General features: G+C 42.6%; 1 protein-coding gene across 2 annotated transcripts in view; it reads right to left on the bottom strand.

The window, feature by feature from the left end:
- Positions 1 to 27,032, bottom strand: part of CAMK1D (calcium/calmodulin dependent protein kinase ID) — a 375,375-nt gene that overhangs the window by 143,819 nt on the left and 204,524 nt on the right. For both annotated transcript variants that reach the window (XM_033100675.1, XM_033100674.1), the window contains exon 3: positions 219 to 293. In XM_033100675.1, the coding sequence (XP_032956566.1) occupies positions 219 to 293 (75 nt within the window). The remainder of the gene's footprint in view (positions 1 to 218; positions 294 to 27,032) is intronic.

Raw genomic sequence — 27,032 nt, 5'->3', positions numbered from 1 at the left:
TCGCATCCTGAATGCGGGCACCTGCGCTTTTCAGTCCGGCCCAGCAGCAGACGCCTGTGCTCAGCCGGCTGTCTTCGGCTGGATCCTTGCCTGTCCAATGTCTCACAGCCCTCACCACTCCTTATTGTCTTACCTGGCCCACCACATTAGTTCATTTTACCACCTGGACCTTTCGGCATTGGAGTTCGCAACACTCAGCGGTTGAAAAAAGTACTTACAGCTGCATGACCAGGTACAAGTGATTTGGGCTTTCATAAATGTCTTCCAGGGCAACAATGTTTTCATGCTTAATCCTGAAAGAAAAAACGAAACACACACACACAGAGAATAGTAAGTACAGTGAGACATGAAAACGTTTGAAAACTGATGTCATTAAGTGTTAAAAAAGAAACAACAGGCCCAAAATGAAGTCACCTGTGCTAAGCCCCACATCAGCAACCCGAGACTTAATACCTAATCGAACAGCAGTTACAACCTCCCCCAGCAATGTAACCCTAACTGGTCAGTCTGGAATTTTCTGGTCGACACAGGAGGAAATCTGCTACATAGCCCCCCTTCTGTCTCCATAAATAGATTACATAGGCCTGAAACAATCCACCCTTTTCAATTGAAAGCCTTCAATTTTGCACAGCTCCTTGGAGCTCCTTTCTATCTCCGACATGGGATGCTGTCTGATTCACTAATTGTTCAATAAAGCCATTTAGCTCTTTAAAATTTACTCAGTTGAATTTATGTTATTCAACATAAGAGAATCCAAACTCGTTAAGGTGACATTTAAGACTCTTCACTATCTTGTCCCCATGTGTCCAGACCTATTTCCCAATATCCCTTGCCTACTCTCCACTCTCCTTCATTCCCGAGGCTCTATGCTTTCCAATGCAGCAATACTGGATTAACTCCTGCTGTTTCATGTATAGCCCAGCCTTCTTGCATTTATTCATATAATCCCAGGAATGGGCCAGACCTGTCACCATCCTGTTAATATCTTGTAGGGCCCAATTCAATTGGCTGGGTCCCCATGGAGAATTTAATTCTCCTTCACTATAGTCTCACAATGGCATCACAGACCAGCCTGAACAATTCACTGTATGCAAATCCACCACCATAACAGGCTCCATGTTCCAGGGGACAATTTCCTTGTCATGCTTCATGACTCCAGTGGAGGCAAAGGAAAACCAGACTGACCCCTTGTTGGGCGTCTAGTCACCACCACCACCAAATGTCAGTTCAGCACCCCAAGGGAACTAGAGGGTTACCGCTCAAAGTGTGGTTCCCAAAAAGACAGCACCAGCGGCTCCTGGGAGCTTATTAGAAATGCAAATTCTCAGGGGCCTACCCCTGTCAGACAGAATTAGAACCTCTGAGGGAAGCGTCCAAGAATCTGTTTTAACAAAAGTTTCATATGATCTGTATACCACCAAGTAGAGCTGGAGAAATTCTGCAGTAGGGCCAATGCTCTACAAACTTCAGGGTGCATACGAATCACCTGGGGTTCTGGCTTGCACGTCCTGATTCAGCCGGTCCAGGGCGGGGCGGGAGGTATTTCTAACCCACACCTGGAGCTGCTGGTGCCATGGTCTGGGGATCACACTCCACCAGCAGAATCAAGGAAGAAGGAAACAGCCTAATGCTGGCCCCTGGGACTCCCCATTATGCGCAGTTTCTGCTCAGAATGTAAGGTTTGAGATTTATTTAAATCATTGGAGGAGAATCATTTCATTACTCCATGGGCTAATTAGCTCTTACTGCAAACTTTTCACCAAAATGATTGCTGAAGCACCTAAAAGCCAGCATTTAATGAGCAGATTCTTTGTGAACCCTTATAAGCAGGGACTACATCTTATCCATCGTGTTTTCCCCTTGCACCTCCATCAATCTGCTTAATAAATGTTTCCTGTATGAATGGAATTTAAAGGTTATTGCTATTAAACAGCAGGAATCGTTATTTAGTTGGTGAAAACGGAGGCAATTTTCCTAAGTATGAGATGTCTGCCCCTCAAAAAGAAGTTTATAAGGTGGAACAAACCAGAATATTATCTTGCCTTTGAGCTGATGAAAGAAGGGAACAAAACAAATAACCGAGAGTAGCAATGCTTTGCTTTGATTCTTTCAGCTCTTATTAGACAATGCAGTTGTTTGTAGGAGCTGAGATGACAGATGATACTAAATTCACATTTCACCTAATTCCAATGAATAAGCCTAATTATTTGTCAGCAGTGGTCACTGTGATACCTGAGCAAAATAATATCAGCAATATATTACATGAACCAAGTAAACTATATGCCACCAAAGTAAGCAAGACAGGTTAATTTGGGACTTGCAACATCCTAGATGTTTGTGGAATTATCATTATTGGATATACCTGAAAGAACATGACCACAAAAAGCATAAGCATATGGGTTTTCCCATTTATTAATGTTGTAAAATGTGCCATTGGAATCAATCACATGGGCACAAATATTTTCTTCCAGTTGAATTATTATAATTTGGGGGTTAATTAAGAGGTCAGGCTTATGGGAAAATGAAAGGGATCGGGTTTATATGTAGGGTTGCCAGATAACATGCAGGGCACCCAGTTACATTTAATTCTGGATAAACAATGAATACTTCTTAAGTATAAGTATATCCCAAATATTGCATTGGCGTTTATCTGAAATTAAGTGTGCCTGGGGTGCCCTGCGTTTTCAGGTACTGACTCTGGCCATCCTACTTACATGAATCACAGCCGATGAGCCCCCGTGCCTTAGAGATTTGTCCCTGCGGGTCTCAGAGGCTGAGCCAAGAAGGCAGTGTGAGCCTTGGAGTACAGCTATGAATACAGATTCAACGTATACAAAGAATCAACTATGTACAAAGCACTTGCACAGCGAAAGGAAAGTCGGAGCCTCTAATAAGTTAAGACTATAATCCCTACTGTGGATGCAGGAGATGGAGGAATTAAAAGCTATTTACCCTGCTATGTCTTCCATGAGTGCTTACAGTGGCTGCAATGATACTTCTACTGACTATTCCTCTTAATGAAACAAGCAATTGTCATTTAGTGATTTTCCGCTATGTGTCTGGGAGAATATAAGAAAAAAATAAAATAAAATAAGGCTTTGCCCTCAAAAACCTCATCACTTAGATGGAGAGACCCATGACGCAATTAGGAAACAGTAAAATGCTAAACTCTGTAGAACTGCCACTACGGTTCAGAGAAAGCAAGGCCCTGCCTGGGTCAGGATTATGGTGAAGGCCTCAAGAAAGGGACAGGGGGGCCGGCCCGGTGGCTCAGGCGGTTAGAGCTCCATGCTCCTAACTCCGAAGGCTGCCGGTTCGATTCCCACGTGGGCCAGTGGGCTCTCAACTACAAGGTTGCCAGTTCTAATTCCTCGAGTCCCGCAAGGGATGGTGGGCTGCGCCCCCTGCAACTAAGATTGAACACGGCACCTTGAGCTGAGCTGCCTCCCGGATGGCTCAGTTGGTTGGAGCGCGGGCTCTCAACCACAAGGTTGCCAGTTCAATTCCTCAAGTCCCGCAAGGGATGGTGGGCAGTGCCCCCTGCAACTAAGATTGAACACGGCACCCTGAGCTGAGCTGCTGCTGAGCTCCCAGATGGCTCAGTTGGCTGCAGCGCATCCTCTCAACCACAAGGTTGCCGGTTTGACTCCCACAGGGGATGGTGGGCTGTGCCCCCTGCAACTAGAAAACGGCAACTGGACCTGGAGCTGAGCTGCGCCCTCCACAACTAAGACTGAAAGGACAACAACTTGAAGCTGAACGGCACCCTCCACAACTAAGATTGAAAGGACAACAACTTGACTTGGAAAAAAAGTCCTGGAAGTACACACTGTTCCCCAATAAAGTCCTGTTCCCCTTCCCCAATAAAATCTTTAAAAAAAAAAAAAAGAAAAAAAAAGAAAGGGACAGGGGTTCAGCTGGGTTGGGTAATGTTTGAATAGGCACACTTTAGTAATTTCAGAGAAATCCTAAAATGACCTCTTAAATGTCTCCTAAGAAAAGTGGTTTAATTAATTTGTATATGTTAGAACATTATGGCCTCACACAACTGTTCTCAGGTACTTTATTCCATCTTCAGATTCCCTAACATATACAAATACTGAACTTCGAATTGTAACATTATTGTATTATAGTACCTACGTTTTCTCCACAAAACGCCATATGAATACCTATCCACACATGTCTGGGCACCTACCACGTACCAGGCACGGTACTAGGAACTACAGGAGTGATATCTCAGCCTTATAGAGGCTACACAGGGGGCACCTGGCTGCAGTTGGGACACTTCACAGGCAATCTTTCTTGTATTTACGCGAAACGAGCCACCTTATAACTAGCATGGGCTCTCGGAAGCAACACAGAACAAGTTTATGCCGTCTTCTCCTATATCCTACAAATATCTGACAGATATAAAGTCCCTGCTTCGTCTTCCCTTATCATCGACCAATCCTGCCCCCACACGGTTCACATGCCTCTCATCATTCCATGGTCTCTCTTGTTGGCCGACACTATGCTATTCAGAGCTGGAAGCAATGATCCCAGTGTAAAATACAGCGCCAAGGATAGGGTAGTAAATAAAACAGTAGAACTACTAACCATCATGAGATAGATATTACACTTGCAAATAAAACCTGGCATTAGGTTCATTTTCCTAAGGCGGCTGCACAGCTGCTGGCCTATAAAGAAAACGAGGCCTGACAATTAAGTTCATGAACTTGTTGCAACGATGTTGCTGACCTTTTTTGATACCAGAGGGATTATTCATTATGAATTTGTACCAACTGGACAAACAGTTAACCAAGTTTACTATTTGGAAGTGCTGAAAAGGCTGCATGAAAAAGTTAGACGAGCTGAACTTTTCGCCAATAAGTCACGGCTCTTGCATCACGACAATGCACCAGCTCACACGGCGCTGTCTCTGAGGGAGTTTTTAGCCAGTAAACAAATAACTGTATTGGAACACCCTCCCTACTCACCTGATCTGGCCCCCAGTGACTTCTTTCTTTCCCTGAAGATAAAGGAAATATGGAAAGGAAGACATTTTGATGACATTCAGGACATCAAGGGTAACACGACGAGAGCTCTGATGACCATTCCAGGAAAAGAGTTCTAAAATTGCTTTGAAGGGTGGACTAGGCACTGGCGTCGGTGCATAGCTTCCCAAGGGGAGTACTTCGAAGGTGACGATATAGCAATGAGGGATGTAGCAGTTTTTCTACGATGAGTTCATGAACTTAATTGTCTAATCTCGTATAAGATCCATGTGGGTGGGGATTTTTTACTATTTTGGTCACTACTGTCTCTCCAGTGTCAAGAAAAGTGCATGGTGGGTAGTACTTTCAATACATATTTGTTGAAAGAATGAATAAGTGGAAGGAAGGAGGGAGGGAGGGAGGGAGGGGGAGAGAGAGCGAGAGAAGAAAGAAAGAAAGAAAGAGAGAAAGAGAGAAAGAGAGAAAGAGAGAAAGAGAGAAAGAGAGAAAGAGAGAAAGAGAGAAAGAGAAAGAAAGAAAATTAAGGTTAGGGTCAATTAAATGACCAGATCATTTTTACCTGAACTTTTACCAAACAATATCTCCTTTCTTACTCGGTCTTGATCTTTTGAGCTTAAAGTTTTCACCTTCATTAAATTCAATTTTTGGGAGTTCCATGCAATGCTTCAGATGATCAGGAATATTCTGAATTTTTATTCTCTCGTCTATTATATTTACTGTCCCTCTCAACTTAGGGCCAACTGCATATTTGGTTGATGCACATCCATCACATTTACCTTTATCCAACTTCCTAGCTAAAGTCTTAAGTGGGAAGGTTATACGTCAGCACTCTCCAAGGTATGCTACCAGAAGCCTACATCAAGATAACCAAGACATTAATAGGCGGGATTCAACCGCTGTGGAGTTGCAAACCCAGCAGTGCTATCATCTAGCCCATAATTTACAATCCTGTCGTTAAGAATACAATTAGATTTTTAAAAGGCCATTCCTCAGTTTTACACACCACATAAACTATTTAAAAGGGAAATGGATGCTTGAAAAGATTTGTTCTTAGTAAACCCATGGTAGCTTCTAGCAACTACTACAGTCTTTACTAAATGATCACAAACCATCTGCTTGAGCTACTGTTCCCGGATTTTGCTGTGCATTGGAGTCAACTCCCCAGTCTATAGATCTCGTATTCTAAACTTGTTTTATGTCTGGAAAATTTACGAACATCTCTTATATTGTTTTCTCAAATATTTCAACTCTGAATCTTTTGTGTTAAGTGTAATTTACTCAGTCCTGTGGGATATAATACATCTAAATCCAGTGATAAACTAATTTTATAACTTTTTTTAGGCCTTACTTACATAGCTGTTTTATATGTTAATATATATATCATTATTGAGTGATAACTATGTGTCAAGACTATATTAAGTATTTTTAATGATTTCATTTAATACAACAATCCTACCACGTACAAACCATTCTCCCCATTTTTAAAAGAGGGCAACTAAGAATCCAAGAGGTTAAGTCAGTATTCCAAAGTCAGACAACTAGTAATTGGAATTGTTGAGATTCTAACTACCAAGCCCATGATCAAGCACTTATGCTATAACGTCATATTAACTAAGTCATAATAAAAAAATAGAAGAACTTGTATAAATTCAGAGTTATTTGTATAAAATTATAAAACCTAAAGTCAAGATATTAAATTTCATAATTAACAATATAATATCCACTTCGGGTGTCAGGGGGAGATCTGTTGAGCTACCCTAAAACCTAGTGAAAACTCTTAAGACATTTGGTTGTAAACACCCTGACAGATGAAATCCCAGTGGGTCAAAGTGAACCAGAGGAAGAGACACTCAGAAGCAGAAGGAATTGTTACGAGTCCAGAAATTATAATTAGAAAGAGACTTTCGTCATCAGCCCAGATCTGCTCATGTCATCAAAAGGGAGAATGAAAGTGGACAGAGAAAAGAGGCAGGGATGTCAGCTAAAAGCAAATGGAAAACCAACGTTCTATTAAGCTTGCATATCTTGATAGCTAAATCCTTATAGGTCGGTGGTCAGTCTTTTCAAAACATGGCCAAGAAGACCTTCATACATAAGGAATTTTCACCCCCTCAAAAGTAAACCTTCCTAAAATGTACATAATTCAAAGGAATAATGTCACTAAAAGAAACTTGAGGTGGTAAAAAGAACCTCACTTAATTTTAATGACTTACCATTTACCAGACTCAAAGTAAACATTAGCTGATACGTCCATGTCCAGAGTGTAAATGGTTGATACGGTAATCTACACTAAAGTCTCTATTATCCCCCCCAAAATGGACAGAAGAGGTAGAGAGAAGTGGGCCCAGGCAGAGAGGAAGAGAGAGAGAGAGAGAGGAAGAAAGGAAGCAAAGGAGCAAGGGAGAGAGAGAGAGAGAAATTGAATGAAAAACAGCACATGGGCATTGATGCAGATCCTGCCTGCATGGTCACTGACAGCCAAGCCAGAAAATCCCAAGAAAAGCCAGGAAAATATTTAAAGTTAATTCATGAAAAAAAAAAAAAATCAGCGCTAAATGCACAAGTAGGCCCCATTCCAAAGCCCCCAAGCTAGAGGGAACATCAGGACCCAAAGGACAGGCATTGTATTAAGTATACACACTTCTATGAAATGACATCTGCATCGTTTCTCCCTCCAGTCTAATTGTCCACAGTTCAAGGATCCACGAATTTTGAACTCCATGTAAAATGAGGAAAGACAAAAAATTCAAAAGAGAAGAGAAAGGAAAGTTCAGCATTTTTTATTTTTCTCATCTTACCGTAGTTCACTGATTTGGAGGGGAGAAATCGTGCCAACAATTTTCAGAATTATCAGAAGAAGGAAAAGGCAACAAAACACATTTCCTGTGTGTTGGCATTCTTTGCAAATGGTCGCTTGTCAACTCGGGTTAAAGAAGGCATTGGAGGATAAGAGGTAGAAGGAAATATAATCAGAAGGGACAGATAGGAGGCAAGGTGATTATTAGTGATGACAAAACAAGGATGGTAGAGTAACAGATCTCCCCCCAGGAGCGCAGGACGAAGTAATGACCAGGAGCCATGACCAGCTTCCTGTCCTCCTCTCAGGCTCTTCCGCTCAGGCATGGAAAGGCCTCACTCAGGTGAAAAACAGACTCCTCTGAAGCCAAGACCATAAAGAACTAGGTCTTTCACCACCCATCACACTCTTCTTCCAAACAGCCCAGAGAATTTAAATTTTATTCACAAAAAAAGATGTTACGGTTTTCTGACATGGCAAATTACCTTAAAAATATTTGAATAATATTCTGATGTCTAAGCAAACACTTAGACAGACACTGTTTGTCTAAGTAAACACTATGTTTTCTGTTGTTTTTGAAATAAGAAAAATCATTTTCTCCTTTCTTGGGTCAGATTGTTTTTCTTCTTCCCCATAAGCAGTACAGGAAATAATGCTGAGAAAACCAGGATATTGTCAGTCACAAGGGATGTGATAGAGTTGAAATATTTGCCAGATGGTATTAAAAAATAATACCTTTCCTTTTTATAACCTAACAGGCGCATTCACAGATGTTATCTCATTTCATTCTCACAAGAACTCTATAAAGAAGGCATTATTAGTTCTGCTTTATAAATGATCACTCCCAGTTTATAACCACTTAATTGCCCTCCCTAGCTCCCTCTGGTCTGTCTCTCTTGCTAACCATTCTCCATGTTGTCTTTTGAGCTGTCATGCCACAACATAGAATTGACCAAACTTCTTAGCTTGAAATCCTCCAATGGTTCCCTGTAGTCCAGAATAAAGTCCAAACAGCTTCACATGACATGCAAGGTCCCTTGATGACAAGTGCTCACCTGTCCTTCCCATCTCACCTCCCACCGCTGCCCCACACCAAAACTATACTGGACCGGGTCAGCTCTCTCACACGTGTGCACACATTCTCTGGCCATTACATGTATGCTCACCTCTCTCCCATCTTCTTACTAAAGTACTCATCCTCTGAGACCCCTTCTACGTCACCTGCACTGAGAACCCTTTGTTATTCCTTACCTCTCACAGGACTGATCCCCTCGCCTCTGGGCCACCCCACTTCTTCTATCAGCCTGTTGTACACACGTGTTACATCCCAAGTGTCTGTGTATATGCATATGTGTGCACATATTTCAGTGATTTCATATGCAGATTAATTAGTCTGGAAAGTTACATATCAAACTGGTAACTAGTTACCTCGGAAAGTGTGCTCAGGTGGGAGGGAATTTCCACCTTCCAGTTTTTCTGAACTAGGGTCCTTCACTGGCACCACAGAAGAAAGGAACACGATTCAAGTGATTCTTTTCTCATTTCTCTCAAGGAATGCCCCCTCCTAGCTTCATAAGAGAGGAAGTTAATTCAGCGTATTTACTGACTGCCCTAGGGCATTAGGTCTTGGTTCTCTCACTGAACCCAAGTAGAGGAAGGTTGCTAGACTGCTGCAATGCCAAACTTTCACCAAGAGGCACTTTTTTAAAGTTCTTAATCAAAATCATTAACACACGGTTCACCTAAGGATATCTACAATGCTGGATACAAACAAATGCACGTTGACTTGTTTAACTGCTCAAGCAATTGGGAGATGAGGCTGTGTCTCAGCTCTGACACATCTAACTGCAAGATTTGGACAAGTCATTAAAGACTTTCGGACTGCATTTCCTCATTTGTTAAAGGAACATTAAAATAGGTGCTCTCATTACCTATGTACTTGTATACACACACACACACACAGAGGTATATATGTGTGTGTGTAGAGATAAAATATATACAGACATGTATGTATCATAGTACATATAGAGAGAGATCTTGTCTATTAAGAATATAGGCCACCACTCCAGCAATGATCAGAATTCAAACTCCAAAGCTTCTAATCATCTCTCTGCAGCCAGCAGATGGAGCTATAAACATCAGACTAAGGAATAGACAGACCATGGTACCCAAATCAACTACTTCATAAGTATGCAAGCCAGTTTTGTTGATTTTTAAGGATTAAGTACCACACGTGATACTTTTCCATTGTAAAATGAGTTTTGCTTTGAATCCTTAAACAAACAATACAATCCTTAAACAAACAAACAATAAGCAAAACCCTCCAGTGCAGCTAACCATATTTTCAAACAAGTATCACAGGCATCTTTAGTGCAACGCAGGACACACAGGGTGGGAGCCTGGCCAGCATTTGTGTGGAGGGAGGCCAGACTACAGCCTATAAGTGTATTATTGGTGGGGCATCAAGCAGGCTGGCTCTGTCACTTTGGGACAGTATGCTGGTCACACCACTTTCCAGGGTCTCAGTTTCTTCATCTAGAAATTAACTAGTCAAACAAGATACTCTCTGGGGTCCTTTCGAACTCTAAAAATCAATGAATCTAAAATTACAATGAGGCAAAGGGTATTGGAGTATATATGGGCCTACAAAGCTTGGTCTGAGCCAATTATCAGTGTTCTCTAGGAGATTGCTTCCTACACAGAAGCCTGGATTACCACTGATGCTTCAACAGGCTCTTCTTCTGCCTGGGTAAGTTTGTCATTTAGACATGGAATAGAGTTTCTTGAGATAGGAAACCATTTACATGGAAGACCTTCTCTTCTACAGTTAGCTTGTGCAGTCTCCTGGACCAATAGAGAAATGACTCAGTAATTTGCTCTTGTCAAGAATAACTCCAGAAGATCCAGCGAGACCTGGTTGTCTTTACTCCAAAAGAGTAATAAGGTAGGTCCAAATCCACGTGAAAAACCCAATGCCTGGCACACACCAACACTCAGTGAATGTTGTAGAAGAATGAATGAATAAAAGAATGAATAATTAATTCTGGCCTTTCTAAAGCCTTACAGACCAAAGACACTCAAAGGCTGGATACCTGAGTCAAAAACAGTTAGAAGATTTGACCCTGTATATTTCTTTCCTACTCCTGTTACCACCTAGGATAAATTACTGGTGCGTCTCAAACTTGGCTGTATGACAGAATTACCGAGGAGCTCTAAAATATACTGATGCCGGGGCCCAGCCCTGGAGGTTACGATTTGATTGGCCTGGAATGTGGCCTGGGCATTGGAATTTTTTTTAATCCTCCCAAGTGATTCAAACACAAAGTTTGAGAACCCCTGGCAAGTTACTGAGTTAATAAATACCTTAGATGCTGAGAAAGTTTCACTTTTAGATACTTGGGAGTTGGTAATTCTATAGTTTTCGTTCCGTTTAAAATTTATCTTAGCTGAATAGATATACTTCATAATAGGTCTGACTTGAAGGTAACAGTCAGGGTGTCTGGAGCCTGAAGGTTCAAGGCGACTTGGCCAACACATTAGAGAAAGAGTATGAAAAATCGACAAATTTCAATGGGTTAACTGCAACATTAGCTTCTAATGTTCCTTAGTAAGGCCTTAAAACACTAACACAGTCAAGAAAAAGTTGTCATTTCCTTCTCTGGATGTTTTGATAACTTTTTGTCAATGGTGGATGTTTTCACGTGAGAATAGATGTCTGGAGTCTTGAAGAACATCAAGGCACTCACCCGCCTTGGCACAGAGATGAAGTCTTGTAACTGATGTACTAGCTCCACCTGTGTGAAAATACAGCGTCCAAAGGCACCTGAGAAGGGAAATCTCCACCAGTTTGTTCCAGGTTCACTGCAGATCATTACATTGGGAACTGAGAAGCCATGGCTGTATGAAACCCTGCTGGGAACGCAGAGCCAGGTGCGACGGCCTGGCCTGCATCTTGCAGCTTCATCACAAACACTCTGGTCCCCAGATTGAAGACACTGGGCTTGGATTCAGGAAGCATCTTAGAGACTTCTAGCTTTGAATACTTGCATTTATGTGGACATAAAGGAAAGGGGACCAAAACAATGCACCAGAATCTGGGGGAAAGGTATCATTTCCCTTTTCTTTCCTACCATGAAAGCTTTCTCTGTGCTCTACCCACAGTAAGTATCCTTGAACCCATGACTACACCAAACCATGAATGGCAGGCTCAGCTGTAAGGCCCTGGCACAGACACAGAGGCCCTGGAGCACTGGTGAGGAAAGAGGAGGCAGAGGCCTCCTGCCCACGCTCCTTCTAGATAAGGAGGCATCTGGGGCCAGGCAGCTCCTAAATCTGCTGGATATTGTGTCGTTTGTTTATAAAGTGGGAAGCAAATTGCAAAAGAAAAAGATGGGGTGAAAAAAGAGTAAGAAGGAAAGCAGAAAAGGAGGCAAGTCTGCTTTGCAGCACTGTCTCCTATCAGTTCATTTTCAGACTTAAGAGGGTTGGACTGGTACTGTAAACATTCCTCGCTGTTCCAGGAACGTAACAGCGTTCAGAGATAATGGTGCAGAATGGAGCGTTCTTTAGTTTTTGCACATCAGTAATTAATGCTGTCACACAGTCTGTTCAGGTCAGACCCAGGCTTCAGAAAATCAGGCACATTCAAAAGGAAGGAAATAGTTTTCAAGCATGTACATGTTGGGAATTCATGAGGGTGTTTGTGGTTGGTGGGGTGCCCGGTATACATAATTTTTAAAACACAGAGATAATCTCCCCGCGTATGTGTAGTAAGGACAACTCCGCATTCTTTCTTGAGAAAGCACGAGCAAGTTTCTTCCTAACAGGTAGACTGGAGCCATGACTGGGAAGCACAGCTGTGGTTCTTTGTCGCTGAGTTGCAGAAGGAGGTGCGTGACATACACAACAGCTCTCCAAACTGCAGTTTTATGTAGATGGGTGTTAAATGCTGAGGCCGTTCACAGTGGATCGTTTTATCATGTCCTGCTAATAAATATGGTATGATTACAATCACACAAGGAATGTTAACTCTTAGGAAACTCTCAGGATGAGCTCCAGAGCCATGTGCAAATTTGTAGGAATGATACTCCTAACAGACTGCAGCTAATAAACTAGTTGCTATTCACGCAGTTTTCTAATCCCTAGTTTAAAAGGAAATTAGGGATGCAATTGTGCCGTGAGCGATGAGGGATGGGGAACTAAAAGAAATCCGAGCACACAGCTGGTCTCTGACAACTACCCCAGAGTTAGCCAGGGAGGGAGGGAGGGTGGCAGTGGCTGTGCTCCTAAGCTCAAGCAAAGCAACTGACGTGCCCAGATTGGTAGCCAGTCTGCAAACCAAAATGTGGGGAAGGACGGGTCAGGTGGAGGTCGTACACAGGCCACTGGGGGCATTTTAGGTGACTCTGCACGGCACAGAGACTTTTCTCCTAGACTTCATTGAGGTCACTTTTGACCAGAGGTTTTCAATCTGGTTTCCCCCAAATCCTGCAGGGTCTCAATAAATATTTTGGAAACATTCATGAAATACAACTGCACAAGCCCAGCTCAATAGATATCAAATGTGAAATCACAGTGGAGATCACCACATATCCACTGGTGTTCACTCATTCATAGGGTTTGTAATAAATGTTATAAAATTAAACTTAAAAATTCACTCTGATAAAATACTATCTTTCTTACCTGTTTATGTATTGAGGTTCTATATAAGAACTTATTTTTTTTTAAGGATTCTGCTACTAAAAAAAAAAGAAAACAAGAAACAGAAAAAGGGAAGGAAAAGGGAAACCAGTGAAATAAGTAATACAGAACTAAGTGAAAAGGTTTCTTCCCTACTGCTGGAGAAGATGGTTATTATTAATATATTTTCAGATACAAAGGGAAGACCTGTCCTCAGAAAGGTATTCCCGAAGGTGCTAATGTACTTCTTCCTGAATCGATGGCCTCTATTTAGAGCTATTATTTTTAATTATGCCAAAATCAGGAAGAAGTCAACAATGCAACAATAGAGGCAGGTGGGGAGTGAGGAGACAAATGCATACACAAAAACATACACACACATACATACACACATTCACATACACATATACATACACACATACGTACATAGAATTTGGGGGCCACTCTCCTTAAGCCCAGTCTAACGTCACACAGTTGCTGGGTCCCCAGTGTTAGAGCTGTTATTTCAGCAGAGCCTGGGGGCAGCCAGTACTGTGTAACACATGCTGCAAATAGGGGCCTGGCAGAATGATTTATCTCAGGCAGAGGACGCCAAGAATATTTGAGGCAAAGAAACAGAAAGAATAGGGCCTGGGTGGAGGAAGGAGCAAGTGTGGTGCCTCCTGAAAGCACGCACAAAACAGCCAGGATTACTTCCCAATCTCATGATGCAAAATCAGAAGGCAGCTGAAGTCTCTGTGTGGACGTATGCTGGTTAATTCGGGAGCTTGGAGGAAACAAACTCTGATGTGGAAATGGAGACTGGCAGTTCTAGGAACTGCAGTAAGGGTGTGGCGTTAGATGAACCATCTGGTGGTTTTTCCTCTTTCATCTTTTTCCTTCCCTCTCCTTTTTCTTGGGAGGTGAGGAATGAGGCTGGTGGTGGACTTAGAGCTAAGGGTCTAATGTGGTTTGCTGATGAAGGAACACAAGTTCTGCTTACTAAGACAGCCCGTCCGACGTCATCACGATGGAGCGTTGCACAGGAATGCCACCCACTGCACCGCAGACCACAGCAGGTGGGGGCAGAAAGGGAGAGAAGGGAAAAGCATGACCTCAAACTGTCACCACCACTCTTTTTCAAAGTTCACTGCATACAAGTGCCCTTGGAGGGGCATCATGGCACATTGTTTTCAGAGAGCTGCATCAAACTCACAGACATCAACTTCATAAAACATGGAGAGTGTACCTAGGAGTGCCAGACATCAGGCCAAGCACTGGGATATAAAGATGAATCAAACATCCCTGAAACCAAGCGGCCCCTGGTCAGTGTCGGAAGGCAGCTGGGTGTGTGAACATCATGATACAGCACAACCAGCATCCTGCCGGGGAACCAGACATGAGCTCTGGAAGCACAGCCTACTCGGGCTTCTACTCTGCCTGGGTACTCGGAAGGGCTGCACCCAGGAGGTGACATGCACTCTGGGTGTTGGCAAGTTTGCCAGACATAGAAAGAGCATGACGGAGGGAAGGAACAGCATTTGCAAAGATACAGGAGAGTGAGGGGTGCTGTGTTGGGACATAGCATCCTCAGATGTATGGGGATCCTGGGAAGCAAATCAATGCGGGTAGATTGGGGGATATTATGAGAGGCTTTGTGGCCAAGTCCAACGGTGCGGGTTTTATGCTAACGGAACTAAGAAGCAGTATGCAAGTGTAAAAATCCAGCTCCAAAAAAGTAAATGGACTATTTTGTTTTGCAGGGATATTTAAATTAAGCAATGTGAAGTAGTTCTTTACAAACCATGCTTGAGGTCCCTAACACTCTCTCTCCTACTAATGGTCTAACTTTAAACATGAAATTTCACTTTACTCCATTTTTAATTTCCCAAGTGAAAAGTTCATATGCACTCTTCTCTTTCATCATGAACAAGCAGAAAAAGTCAATCTGACCCCAGAGTGCATGTCTAGGTTTCCCCGGAGATTGAGACGAATGCAGGAGGTCTTGACAGGAAGTGGTGGAAAGATGTCATGTCCATGACTCCACTAGTTATTTTCCTCTAAAGGAAAAGGGGATGGTGAGAAGGAAAACGATCGCTCTCATTTCCTGGGGTTTTGCTCTTCAGTGTTTTCCTACATCTTCACAGTTGGATGCCGCTGACTATTTCTTGCTGTCATCAGAAAATACACTGTACATGTTGGAAAGATCTCCTCATCCTTATAACCTCACTGGGTAGAGCAAGTGCCAGCTGCTTGATGGAATTTCTGACCATGCAGAAATCCACGCAGATTTCCAGGGGCTCCTAGCACACAGCCTCTGGCCATTTGTCAGTCTGGCCTCACTTCCCTTCCAGAGACATTTCTATCTGCTCCCTCTGTTCTTCTTAACTGTCGTTCAGGCTCAGTACCTCATAGTAACACAGAATGAAAGCCAGGGCAGTGGACTTCATGCCTGCCCCCCGTATCAGTGCCCGTTCAAACTCGGCAGAGCAGAGATCTGAAGACGTACTGAACAGACAAAGTGTCTCCCAAGGGCACTGGCCCCTCATCTGCAGATGTTTTGGGAAAGACTCTTTGAAGCAGAGATTAAATACAGAGAATGATGCTCAAGTCCATCTAGTGGAGAGGTAGTGAAAGCCAACTGATCCTCAAGACCCCCGTCCATGCTTAACGCCTGCACGTCCCAGCTCGTTCCCAACCCTCCTGAAACACCACTGCTGGGCCGCTGGAACCCGGCAACCATGTATGTTTTTAAAAGTTCTTGGCAATTCTGATGATTAGTCAAATTTGGGAACCAATGTTCTAGCCCGGCCTCCATTTACAGATGAGAAAATTAAGTGGCTGACTACCCACCAACTCTCAGCCGGTTACGATAACAGTATGTCATGGAATCCAGCTGCTTCAGCTTCTATGAAGAAACAACTTTTATACAGATGAAGTTAATAAATCTTTGAAAATTAAATAGAAACCTCATTTAAAGTGGGGTCGGGAGCTAGAAGAGAATTCTCACGCACCTGTCACTCCGCGCTCACCACTGACCCCAACAGGAGGAAATTTACCTGCATCCCTGACAGGAAGTGACACTACTTTGGCCTCAGCCAAAGGAAGAAAAGATTCCTCCTTGCCCAGTAACAGCTCAACCAATGGGAGACCGCCATGACTCAGCCAATGAGAAGCCTCTATACTTTGAACTTCCAGTTTCCTCCAATGGACTCTTCGTTTACAACAGCCCATTCCAAGTCCATAAAAGAGCCTTCCTCTCCTTTGTTTCTCTGGATTTGTACGTGGTTTGTCTTCAAATCACATGCTGTGAATTGACCCATTTTGCTGGAGAAATATCTATTTGTTAAATAGACTGTCTATTTGTTAAAGGTCAATAAGTCAAAACAACAAACTTTTAAATAAAATATGTTCTAGCTCCTACTAGGTTTGAATTTTGAATTCTCGGACTCCTCTCATGATAGAGGCATGGGAAGACTTTCTGAGGTCAAAATGGAGGGTATTCACACTGGATGGGAACATTTCTGTGGCCTTGTGTTCTTGACCCTGCAGACACCTCACCCCATGAGAAGGACACTGGGCTAGAATGGAACCCTGTGAACCAGGGGTTTCTTGTGCCCCGGTTCAGAAGGAACTGCTTGTGAAGGACAGAAACTGCCACAATGAAAGTCAGTCTCCTTCCCTCTCCATATATATTCATATGTCCAGATATGTATATACATTTTTACACAGATAGCTTTTCTACTAAGCATTGGCATATAGGAAATTGTAAAGGAAACTGTCCTATGTTTCTAAAGTAAAAATCCAACATGACAAAGGATAACTTTTACAATATGAAGGTAATAGAATAATATCCCACAATAAGGTTGGATTTTGAGATTTCTTTTTTTGTTCAGTCCCATATTTTTTGTAATAACTATCATTTACTTAGAGATTTCTATGTCCAGACACTGGAGCAATCATATTTCATTTCAATACCTTATTTGAATAACTAAAAAGCATTAGGGGAAGGGCCTATTATCCTTCTTTTACAGGAAAGGAAACTGAGATTGAAGGGGATTAGGTAATTGGCCCAAAATTGGTTATGTAGCACATCCTGAATTCAAACCCACAACTGTCTCATTCCTCAGTACATCGCGGAATCCGATTTCTACTATAGTAACTGCCTTTGAAATGAAAGCATGATGTATTTCTCCTATTTCTTTAAGATAAATAATTTTTTTACAGAGAAAGAGAAATTTTACTATTTATATAACATTTAGTTACATAATAAGATTTTTTAAATTTCTCTTTCAGAAGTTTCTCTAGAGCTACACAAGTCAGACGGAGAAATTATGAACTGCTAAAACAAAAGAATATTAAATTTTTTCACTGATATTTCACGAAATTACTATCCTAATATCCCTGAAAAAAAAACTTTTAAAATCAATTATAAGAATGCTTTAGATTTCGAAAATGCTAAGATTCGAGTTTTTGTCCAGTTAATTCTTTGCACAGAAATTTATTTTTTGTTTTAGTGGAAGATACTAAACAGAAGCTATTTACAATGTTTCAATTACTTAAAAAAATTTTTTTAAAAAACTAGGCATGTGTGAGAAATTATAGAAATTCTTCAAATAGTGTAAAAATAATTTAAATAATGTCAAATAGCTTCATGATGAAAAAAGGGCAAATTAACATTTCCTTAGAACATTTACAACATAGGTAGAATTTTTAGATGAAATGCTCATAAGTTATTTTTTAGACCCTCAGATGATGTGGTGGATACCAGATTTACCAGATTGCTTCTCATCAGCCATGAGACCCCCTTCCTTCCTTGAGTTCCTGATTTTCACTTGGTCCACATCACTCACACACAGCTGGTGATTTGGAGAAAGTTAACTCTACCCCTGACAGTAAGACTGGGGCACTTGGCAAAGGCCATGAACAAGGAAGCAACTGTTCTAGAAGTGGCTGGCAGCCATCTTGTGACCACAAGAAGGAGCTAACATAGAATGAAATTGTGGAGAGCAAAGCAAAAAAATGGGCAGAAACCAAGTCTTGATCTTAGTATTTTTTGCTGAATTAAACCAAATATAAGCCCACCCTATCTTCGGATGATGAGACACATCAACCAATTTGCCGCCTTGATTGTTTAAGTCAATTTGAGCTTTGTTGTCCATTGCATACAGTCAAATGCGTCCTAATTGAATTGATACAGATAGTCCAATAAATAAAGAATTTCATATATTTCTAAGTTGTTCCACAGTGTAAATAAAAATAGAGATATATTTCATATCAAGGATTAGAAATAAATTTGAAAATGATAGGGTTAGCTCAATAATTATTAATAAGAACAAAAAATAGTAGGGGATAGATGATGGCTCCTGTTAGATAGAAAGTGTGGGAAGACGTTAACTACTTCTCATACACTTCACTTAAAATGTAAAAAGATCGAGGAAGGTACAAACTGTGGAATGATTCTGAGAGACCTGAGAGACATGGTAAAGGTCAGATGCTAAGAAAATGACAGCTTTGCAGAAGAAAAGTGATGAATTTAAATTATATGTGAAGATTATCTAACCTTCAAACAGTCCCACTTAGATTTCTGCATATTAGAACTCTAATCCTCACATATGAAATTTCTATACAAGCAATTTGACACATATTTCCTCCTTCTTCAGAGATAAAGAAGAGATCCATTGAATGCAGCTTTATAGGAATATTAACGTGAAATTAATATTAACTTGTAATGACTTATGAAAAAATAATGTAGGAAGTCATTTCTCTGTGGAGTTACCACGAGATATGAATCAGAGCTGTCACTGCCAGTAATGAAAATGTATAATTTAGTACAAAAGGCCTGGAGCCCCTTCAGAATCAGACGGAAGCCTCCAAATTCCAGGGGAAGCTCCAAAGCCCAGATGGCTGAGAAGAGCCAGGAACTCTGAGGGAAAGGTGACGGAAACTAGGCACTGAGGCAGGAGCCATCACCAAGGAGGGGAACGAGGCAAGCCAACGTCTGAGGAGAAAGGTCATGGAGGTTTCCAGTAATGGGGCAAATGCTTTGGGTAAGGAAACTTGATGGCATATTAAGATGTTGAGTTATCTAATATGTCACAAACGTTAAAGAAATTGAATTTTGGTGTCAAAGATTTAGTCACTTGGCACAATCCTTGGTTTGGCTTGTATTTATTTTTTGACTCACACTAATGGAAAAAGAGACATTTATTTTTGTCAGGAAATTCAAAGAGGTAACTCTGTCCTGTTTGTTTTACTCAGGCAGCTCTAGGGGAAGGGACAACTGGGTGAGAGGCAGACGGGGGGCAGGGGGGACTTTTACACCCCACAAGAAGGCTAGCTCACACAGACTGCATAAGAAGACTATGTAGTTTGGCCAGGAGAATAAATAAGTTATTTCTAGCTTTTATAGTCATTTGGGGGGGGGGGGGAAGTTATGTGACGCACACTTCCAGGACTACTTTTGACTCCTCATGTTTTTGTGTATCTTACCTCAAATATACCAGGAAATACTCTTAAGTTTTTTCATAGAATACTTCCCTACAGTCACTGGAAATGCCTATGGAACATTCTTCTGTATGTCAAGATCGAATTATAACTAGAAACCTTAAAATAAACTAAAAACGGTGCACGGTAAAATTAAATTAAAGGCATAAAAATCATGAGAGAAAAAAAGGAAACCAGTGTTAGGGTAAACTTAATTTATTGTGTCCTTCATTATTGGCAGAATCATTTTTAAACCTAGCTTCTGGCCATATGTAAATTTAGTAAGCATACCCTCCATCATGTCTTCATCCAAGTTTGTTTGTTTTTTCCTTCCTGCCATATTAGAAAGAATATATTCTGTGCCGGCCCCGAGGAAAATTCCTAGAAATTTCCCTTCAGGTTTTTACTGATCCTCTGATCAACAGCCTCTGGGCATGGCTTCTCAGCCAATCATCTACCATTTAAGTGTGGTTTTACACAGATGTTTCTTTTCCATCTCACCTACTAGAATACTCATTAATTCATTCAACAATTATTTATTGAACACTTAGTGTGTGCCAGGCCGTGAAAGTGCTGAACGAAATGACGCTCAGCCCTGGCCCCCAGGAAGTTACAGTCTAGTCCGGCCAGTAAACAACTACACACAGTGTGATAGGTGCAGCATCTTGAAGCTCATGAAATTTCATTGGTGTGAAAATTTCACTTAAAATTCAATGCTGGCTCAAATTGATTCCTGCTTCCTTTTCTTAAGGCGTTCATAACCCATCTCCTCCGTGATACATTTTGGACTCTGTCCAGAAGTAACTGATACTTTATAGTCATAGGTTTAAATGTTTCCATTATTTAAATAATCACTTACTTTTCTAAAGGTCTAAAGAGTTTATCAAAACTGTATTTTAAGCCCAGGGATACCTATGATGACAGATAAATTATTCCTTCCTATCACTTTGAAAGAAAGTATTTACCTAGAATATGTGTTTAGAACAGAGATTCCCGTTCTTTTTCATATCACCACACACTGAGAAAACAACATTTGTAGAGACAAGACTGATAGACCACCCACAGCAAACTCAAGTGCAACATGACACACAGCACAGCCCATGGGAAAGCTTTGGTCAGGAATATTCTCCAAAAATGTGCTAAATGTTCTGTTCACCAATTAGAGAAATGCAAATAGCCTGATTTGATGTCGCACACAAAAAGACATTTTAAATCTATTTATCCATGTCTCAAATCCTCATGGTTTCCACAGAGAAAATAAAGTACCACTTGTTTCTGAAATTTTGTAGCTGATTTATCCAACAGTCTTGCAAATAATAAGATCCCCGAAAGAGTCTCAGTTGGTACAACGTGCATTTTCTGAGAACTACTGTGGGGAAAGCTGTGTGCTAGCTCACAGGAGACAGAGCATCCAGTTCCCTCTTCCACAGTGAGGGGAGCCGAGAGGCTCATGAACCTGCCCAAGAGCTGAGTTTTTCTGATTCTAAAATCCCCTTTACTTCCCACCACACTGCGGGTAAAACCTGTCACACAGACAAAGCCCTGCCTCATTAAATGGAGGGAGGCAAGCTGACAGCAAACAAAATCCCAAATTGGGAGAAACATCGTCAGGAGCAGAGCAAATGAGGGTTTTCCGGGAGTAGAAATGCTGGGTCTCGGAACACAGATTCTTCTCGGGGAGAGGCAGGCGCTGTTCTGTGGAATAATAATGAGGACATCTGTCGGCTTCCGTCATCCGAAAGGGGAGTTTCGCAGAACATTCTATTGCAGGTTGTTCTGTTTGCCCGCTCATTGAAGGCGCAGAGTGTGAGGTACCAGTGCTGTCTGAAGTCATGGTTACTCCAGCAGATACACCAGGAGAGTTTTCACGTAAAATGTCAGGTGCACAGAGTCTCCAACTGAACATCAGGGACATGGACAGAATCTCCAAATAAGGTCATTTGATTGTTAAATAACAATCCTTTTCCAGGAAGCATTGTAGTGAGAAATAGCTAAGGGCTCAAAGGAACCGGTAATGAGTAACCGCATGCAAATCAGTGTAAACAAATAAACAGATGGACACTAAAAAACAAAATGTTAATTAAAAAATAAATACACATTAGATCTCCTTTAAAACAAGATTTCACACGAAAGTGTCCTAAGGAAAATGGAGATGAAAATTCTCCTGGGTTTCCCTGGGGGAGGGGGATGAGCGGGATGCTTAAGCCCTTTCCTGTTCTGATCCATCCTCTTGAAAAGCTTTTTCTCCATTTGTGAGGGAGGGGGAGGGGGAGGAAAAGGGGAGGGGGAGGCAGGAGAGGGAGAGATATCTTTCTATTTCTCATGCTGGCAGTCTTACATATCACTGTCATGTGAATTAATTAAAGTATACATTCGGCAAATAGAGATTGAACACCTTGTGTGTCGCTGGGAGCAGCTGTGTCAGAGCTAAGGAGGGAACCAGCGGGGTGAGGTCCCTGCCCTCAGGAAGAGGACAGTGCAGAGAAGGTGGAGAAAGACAACAGACAGGTGAGATCGGTTCTGGCTGTTAAAAAACACTGGGAGGAAAGCGGTGGGACAAGAGGGATAGGAATGGAGGTGGCAGTGGCCGGAGTAGGCGTCCCCGAGGTGGCGTGCTCTCCTGCAGCAGAGGGCAGGCAGATCCCACCTTCCTCCCTCCTCCTCTCCTTCCACACACACAGACCTGGTGATCCCAGCGAGGCGCAGGCCAGGAGGACTGCACGGCAGTGTGGGCTGAGCTCCCCGTTCCTCTGGCAGACATTTACTGAGCTCTGAGGACAGCACTGTGAGCAAAGCGCTGAGGTTTCCTGGGGAGACTCCAGGAAGCAAGCTATGTCGTTGTGTGTCCCATGTTTACATGCGGTCATGGGATAGCCCAAGAGGGGAACCTGACCAGGTTTAGGAGCTCAGAGATTTCCTGAAGAAAGAATCAGGCAGATGATCTACAAGGAGCATTTATTCAAGTAAAATGGGGTGAGGGTGGGGAGCCAAGGGGAAGGAATCCTCCCTGTGGAGAGGAGCGCCTTCACACAAGCACTACGCACAGCCACAGCGTGGGGTGCTGCACGGGTGCAGGGTTATAAAGGGCAGGGGTAGGGGCGGGGAAGGCTGGGGGAATATGGGGGAACAAAGGCAAGAAGAGGGCTAGATCAGGGGCAAAAGGCAGGCCAGGAGCTCAGACGTTACCCAGATGGCAGTGCAGGGCTATTAAAAGTAAGTCTGAGGAGGGTCGTCTGATAAAAGCTTTGGATCTGCCATTGAGGTAAACTAAATAACTGGCTGGGAACTCACTCTTCATCAGTTCCGACCCCTTTGCAGTGAACTTCCAGTCAATGAGGGAAGGCGTGTGCGTGTGTGTGTGCGTGTGTGTGTGTGTGTGTGTGTGTGTGTAGGGGAGGGGGAGGGGGAGAGAAGAGATGGGCAGATGCACAGGTGGAGAGACTTGAGGAAGACGGTGGCCACTGCGACCCCGTAACACTATCTTCCCCTCCCTGAGGCCCTTCTCACCACAAGGACTTCTGGAACCCGCCCCCCACCACCCCCACCAACCGCCCGTCTGCTGCCTCTGTCACCAGGGCACAGGCTGGGAGGAGCGGTGGCAGTGGAGAGGTAGGAGGCTGCCAGGCGGGGTGCTGGAGTGGCCTTCCTCAACTCGCTGAGATTAGAAGCCACCTTGTGCCTCTGCGACGTTTTCCCTCTTATTTGCATGTCAAACTAGAGAGAACATGTTTGCTTCCCTCTTCTACCATATGTTTGGTGTTACCATCTGAGTGATAATGCCTTAATATAGCACGACAGCTCAGAAAGGGGAAAGGAGCGGCATGCTTGACTGCTAACTCCTAACCACATTGCCTCACAGACTGTTTCTTCCAAGAATAAAAAAGATTGCTAACATTTGCACGATTTTATGCCACTGACGTACCTCCCCCCCAAATGAGGGCACCTGTACATCAGCAAGTCCAGTCGCACCAACATGGGGATGTTCCCTGCACCTTCTGCAGGGTTAACATTGCCACTCCCTCCCCCCACCTGGGCTGGCCAGTGGTGACATTAAGAAAGAAGCTTATGTCCTATGTCCATGTGTTTTCATAAATGAGAGATGCAAGTGCCATCATCAACAGGCAGGAAGGGACATGTAACAGTGAGGAGATTCACTTCCTCCTTTTAGAGTTAAAAACCAACACGTGACTTTGTAGAGGGAAAAACATTCTAAACAGAGGTATATACAGATGTCTCATTTTGGAGATGTCGGTCTCCAAATCCTCTTTGAAAACAAAGTATAGTATTGATCATTAGCTGCTTTTCAGATGCCTCTTGTGTTGGCGCTCACGTGAGCTCAGACAATTAAGTTCGCGAACTCATCCTAGAAAACGTGCTACATACCTCATTGCTGAATATCACTACGGTCACCTCTGAAGCACTCCCCTTGGGAAGCTATGCACCTATGCCAGTGCCTAGTCCACCCTTCAAAGTAATTTTGGAACTCTTTCTGGAATGGCCATCAGAGCTGTTGTCATATTACCCTTCATGTCCTGAATGTCATCAAAATGTCTTCCTTTCAATATTTCCTTTATTTTTGGGTTAAGACAGAAGTCATTTGGGGCCAGATCAGGTGAGTAGGGAGGGTGTTCCAATACAGTTATTTGTTTACTGGCTAAACACTCCCTTACAGACAGTGCTGTGTGAGCTGGTGCATTATTGTGATGCAAGAGCCATGAATTGTTGGCGAAATGTTCAGGTCGTTTTCATCTATCTAACTTTTTCACGCAGCTTTTTCAGAACTTCCAAATAGTAGAAACTTGGTTAACTGTTTGTCTAGTTGGTACAAATTCATAATGAATATCCCTCTAATATCAAAAAAAGTTAGCAATATCATTGTAACAAGTTCACGAACTTAATTGTCTGCCCTCGTCGTATATACTGATTAGGAACCATGCCCAGTGTCCTGAGAAAAAGTGATCTGTGCTCTGATGGGTGCTGAAAACAGTGACTGACAGAAGGAAGGCATGGTGCTAAAATCAAGATTTCGAACTGAACATCACTGTGCAACAACAGAAACAACCCTGGCTTTGGAGGAAGCTGGGTACAAATTCTTATTCCAACACCTATTGGCACATAACTTTAAACGGTACTTAGCCCTCTCAGCCTGGTTTCTCGTCAGTAAAAACAGTGTATATAATATTCCCCTTATAAGATTATGTTGAGAACTAAATCAGATACAAATTTCATTACATATCAAATATATGTTATAATTTTTAGATATAGTATATGTAAAATACTTAGTATAGTGTATTGGCTAAAGAAAATACACCTGTTAACAAGAGAAGCTCTAAAAACTCCTAAGTCTTTTTGAAAGATGAAAAGAATTCTGGAGATGGTGGTGATGGTTGTACAACAATGTAATGTACTTAATGCCACTGAATTTTACACTTAAACATGGTTAAGATGGCAAATTTTATGTTATGTGTATTTTACCACAATTAAAAAATATATTTCAAGGACTATTTGGAAAGCGTTTGAAATGTCTGGATGGAGAAATAGCAATCAAGAACAGATTAGTTTCAAGCCTAGTAGATTGTTTCTCATTACTGAAATGTGCCTTTTGAATAGCAAACTGTTACTAATAAAATGTCCAGTGGAGCATCCTTTAAATATAAAATGAAACACTGGTTTTTATCAGGAATCACACGTTTTAGAAGAGAAGGAAGAAAAGAATTAATCATTGTAAGATAAAAGCCTTAGTTCTATAGATCATTGCTCCTGCTTTTTTCAACTTAGTTTTAAAGTTAATAAATAAATCAGTTTTGCCACATTAAAATATGGCGGTCTCATTTCTACTGATGATGGACATTTGCAGGACCACATACCAATTGACGGGAAATGCAGCAGGCCTCTTCCATCCCTGAGAAGATCTCCTGGGCCCTCCTCTCTTTCAGCCTCATTTCTCCCTCCACCCCCCCACAGACAGGAGCCCTCACGGGCAGGACCTCCTCCCCCTGCTCCTGCAAGACGCCATGGGCTCAGAGGGCACTCGATAAACCACTGGTGATTACATACAACTTTACATTTACATCTACCCCAAATGCTGCAAACTGAACAGTTTTGCACTCACTCAGATGTTTCGTTGATTATACTTATTAAAACAAACAACTTAGCGGGGCTGTGAGTTTCGTGAGAGAAGTGGAAAGGGAACACTTTAGCTGGGCTGGAAGTCGCAGATCATGGCTCTCAGTGTCACTGCCCGCCACAGCCAGATCACACCATGCCTGACCAGTCAACAGCTGGGACGTGCAGGCTCTAGCGTACAATCCACAGAGGCCTCCCCCGTCCCCAAACCTAACTCCTCCATCACTCATCCTCACGCCATCCTACCCTATCTTATATCCTTCACAGAGGGTATTAACTTCTGAAACTATCTGGTTTATTATCTACTGCTCCCACCCCTCCCCCTCTAATGAAAACTCCATCAAAATGGAGACAGTGTCTGTTACTATTATGTCCTATCTCCTAGCACAGCATGTGGCATGTGCTGAAGGAATGAATGATTGAATGAATGAACGAAGAAACAATTGAACAAAACAAATCCTAATCTCCTGCTCATGCTGTCCATGCCCCACTGAACATGGACAGAAACCTGGCCACCATCACGACCTTGAAATGTCTGAGTCGTGTTATGATGGGGACTTCCCCGGGGAACCCTGCGATGCTGCCTCCCAGCAGCAGGGAGAGTGACAGGGCATGGGCTGATAGGAAGAACAACGGCACCAGACACTAGTTGGACATAAAAGAGCATCGCAAAAATCAAGGATCATGGTGACACTCAGTGGGAGGGTGGGTCTGGTGGTGCCGGAGGGCCAGGCAGTGTCTCCTGTACAGAAGCCACAGAAGAAAAGGGATTGGCTGCACCAGCAGGATGGGGAGAAGAGATCCTCGGTCCCCACACCATGAGCTGTGACGAGCCTTGAAATCTCCCACTCCACGTCTGTCCCTGTAGACCAGTGCCCAGTGGTAGGGCAATAGGATAGTCACAGGGGACTGTCCTATGGCTGAAAACAGCTGCTGGGGGATACATGGGGACACCTGTCCGTTTGGAGGTG

Source organism: Rhinolophus ferrumequinum (assembly GCF_004115265.2).
Source record: "Rhinolophus ferrumequinum isolate MPI-CBG mRhiFer1 chromosome 5 unlocalized genomic scaffold, mRhiFer1_v1.p scaffold_110_arrow_ctg1, whole genome shotgun sequence".
Taxonomy (NCBI): Eukaryota; Metazoa; Chordata; class Mammalia; order Chiroptera; family Rhinolophidae; genus Rhinolophus; species Rhinolophus ferrumequinum.
This window is presented reverse-complemented; position numbering and strand designations above follow the sequence as displayed.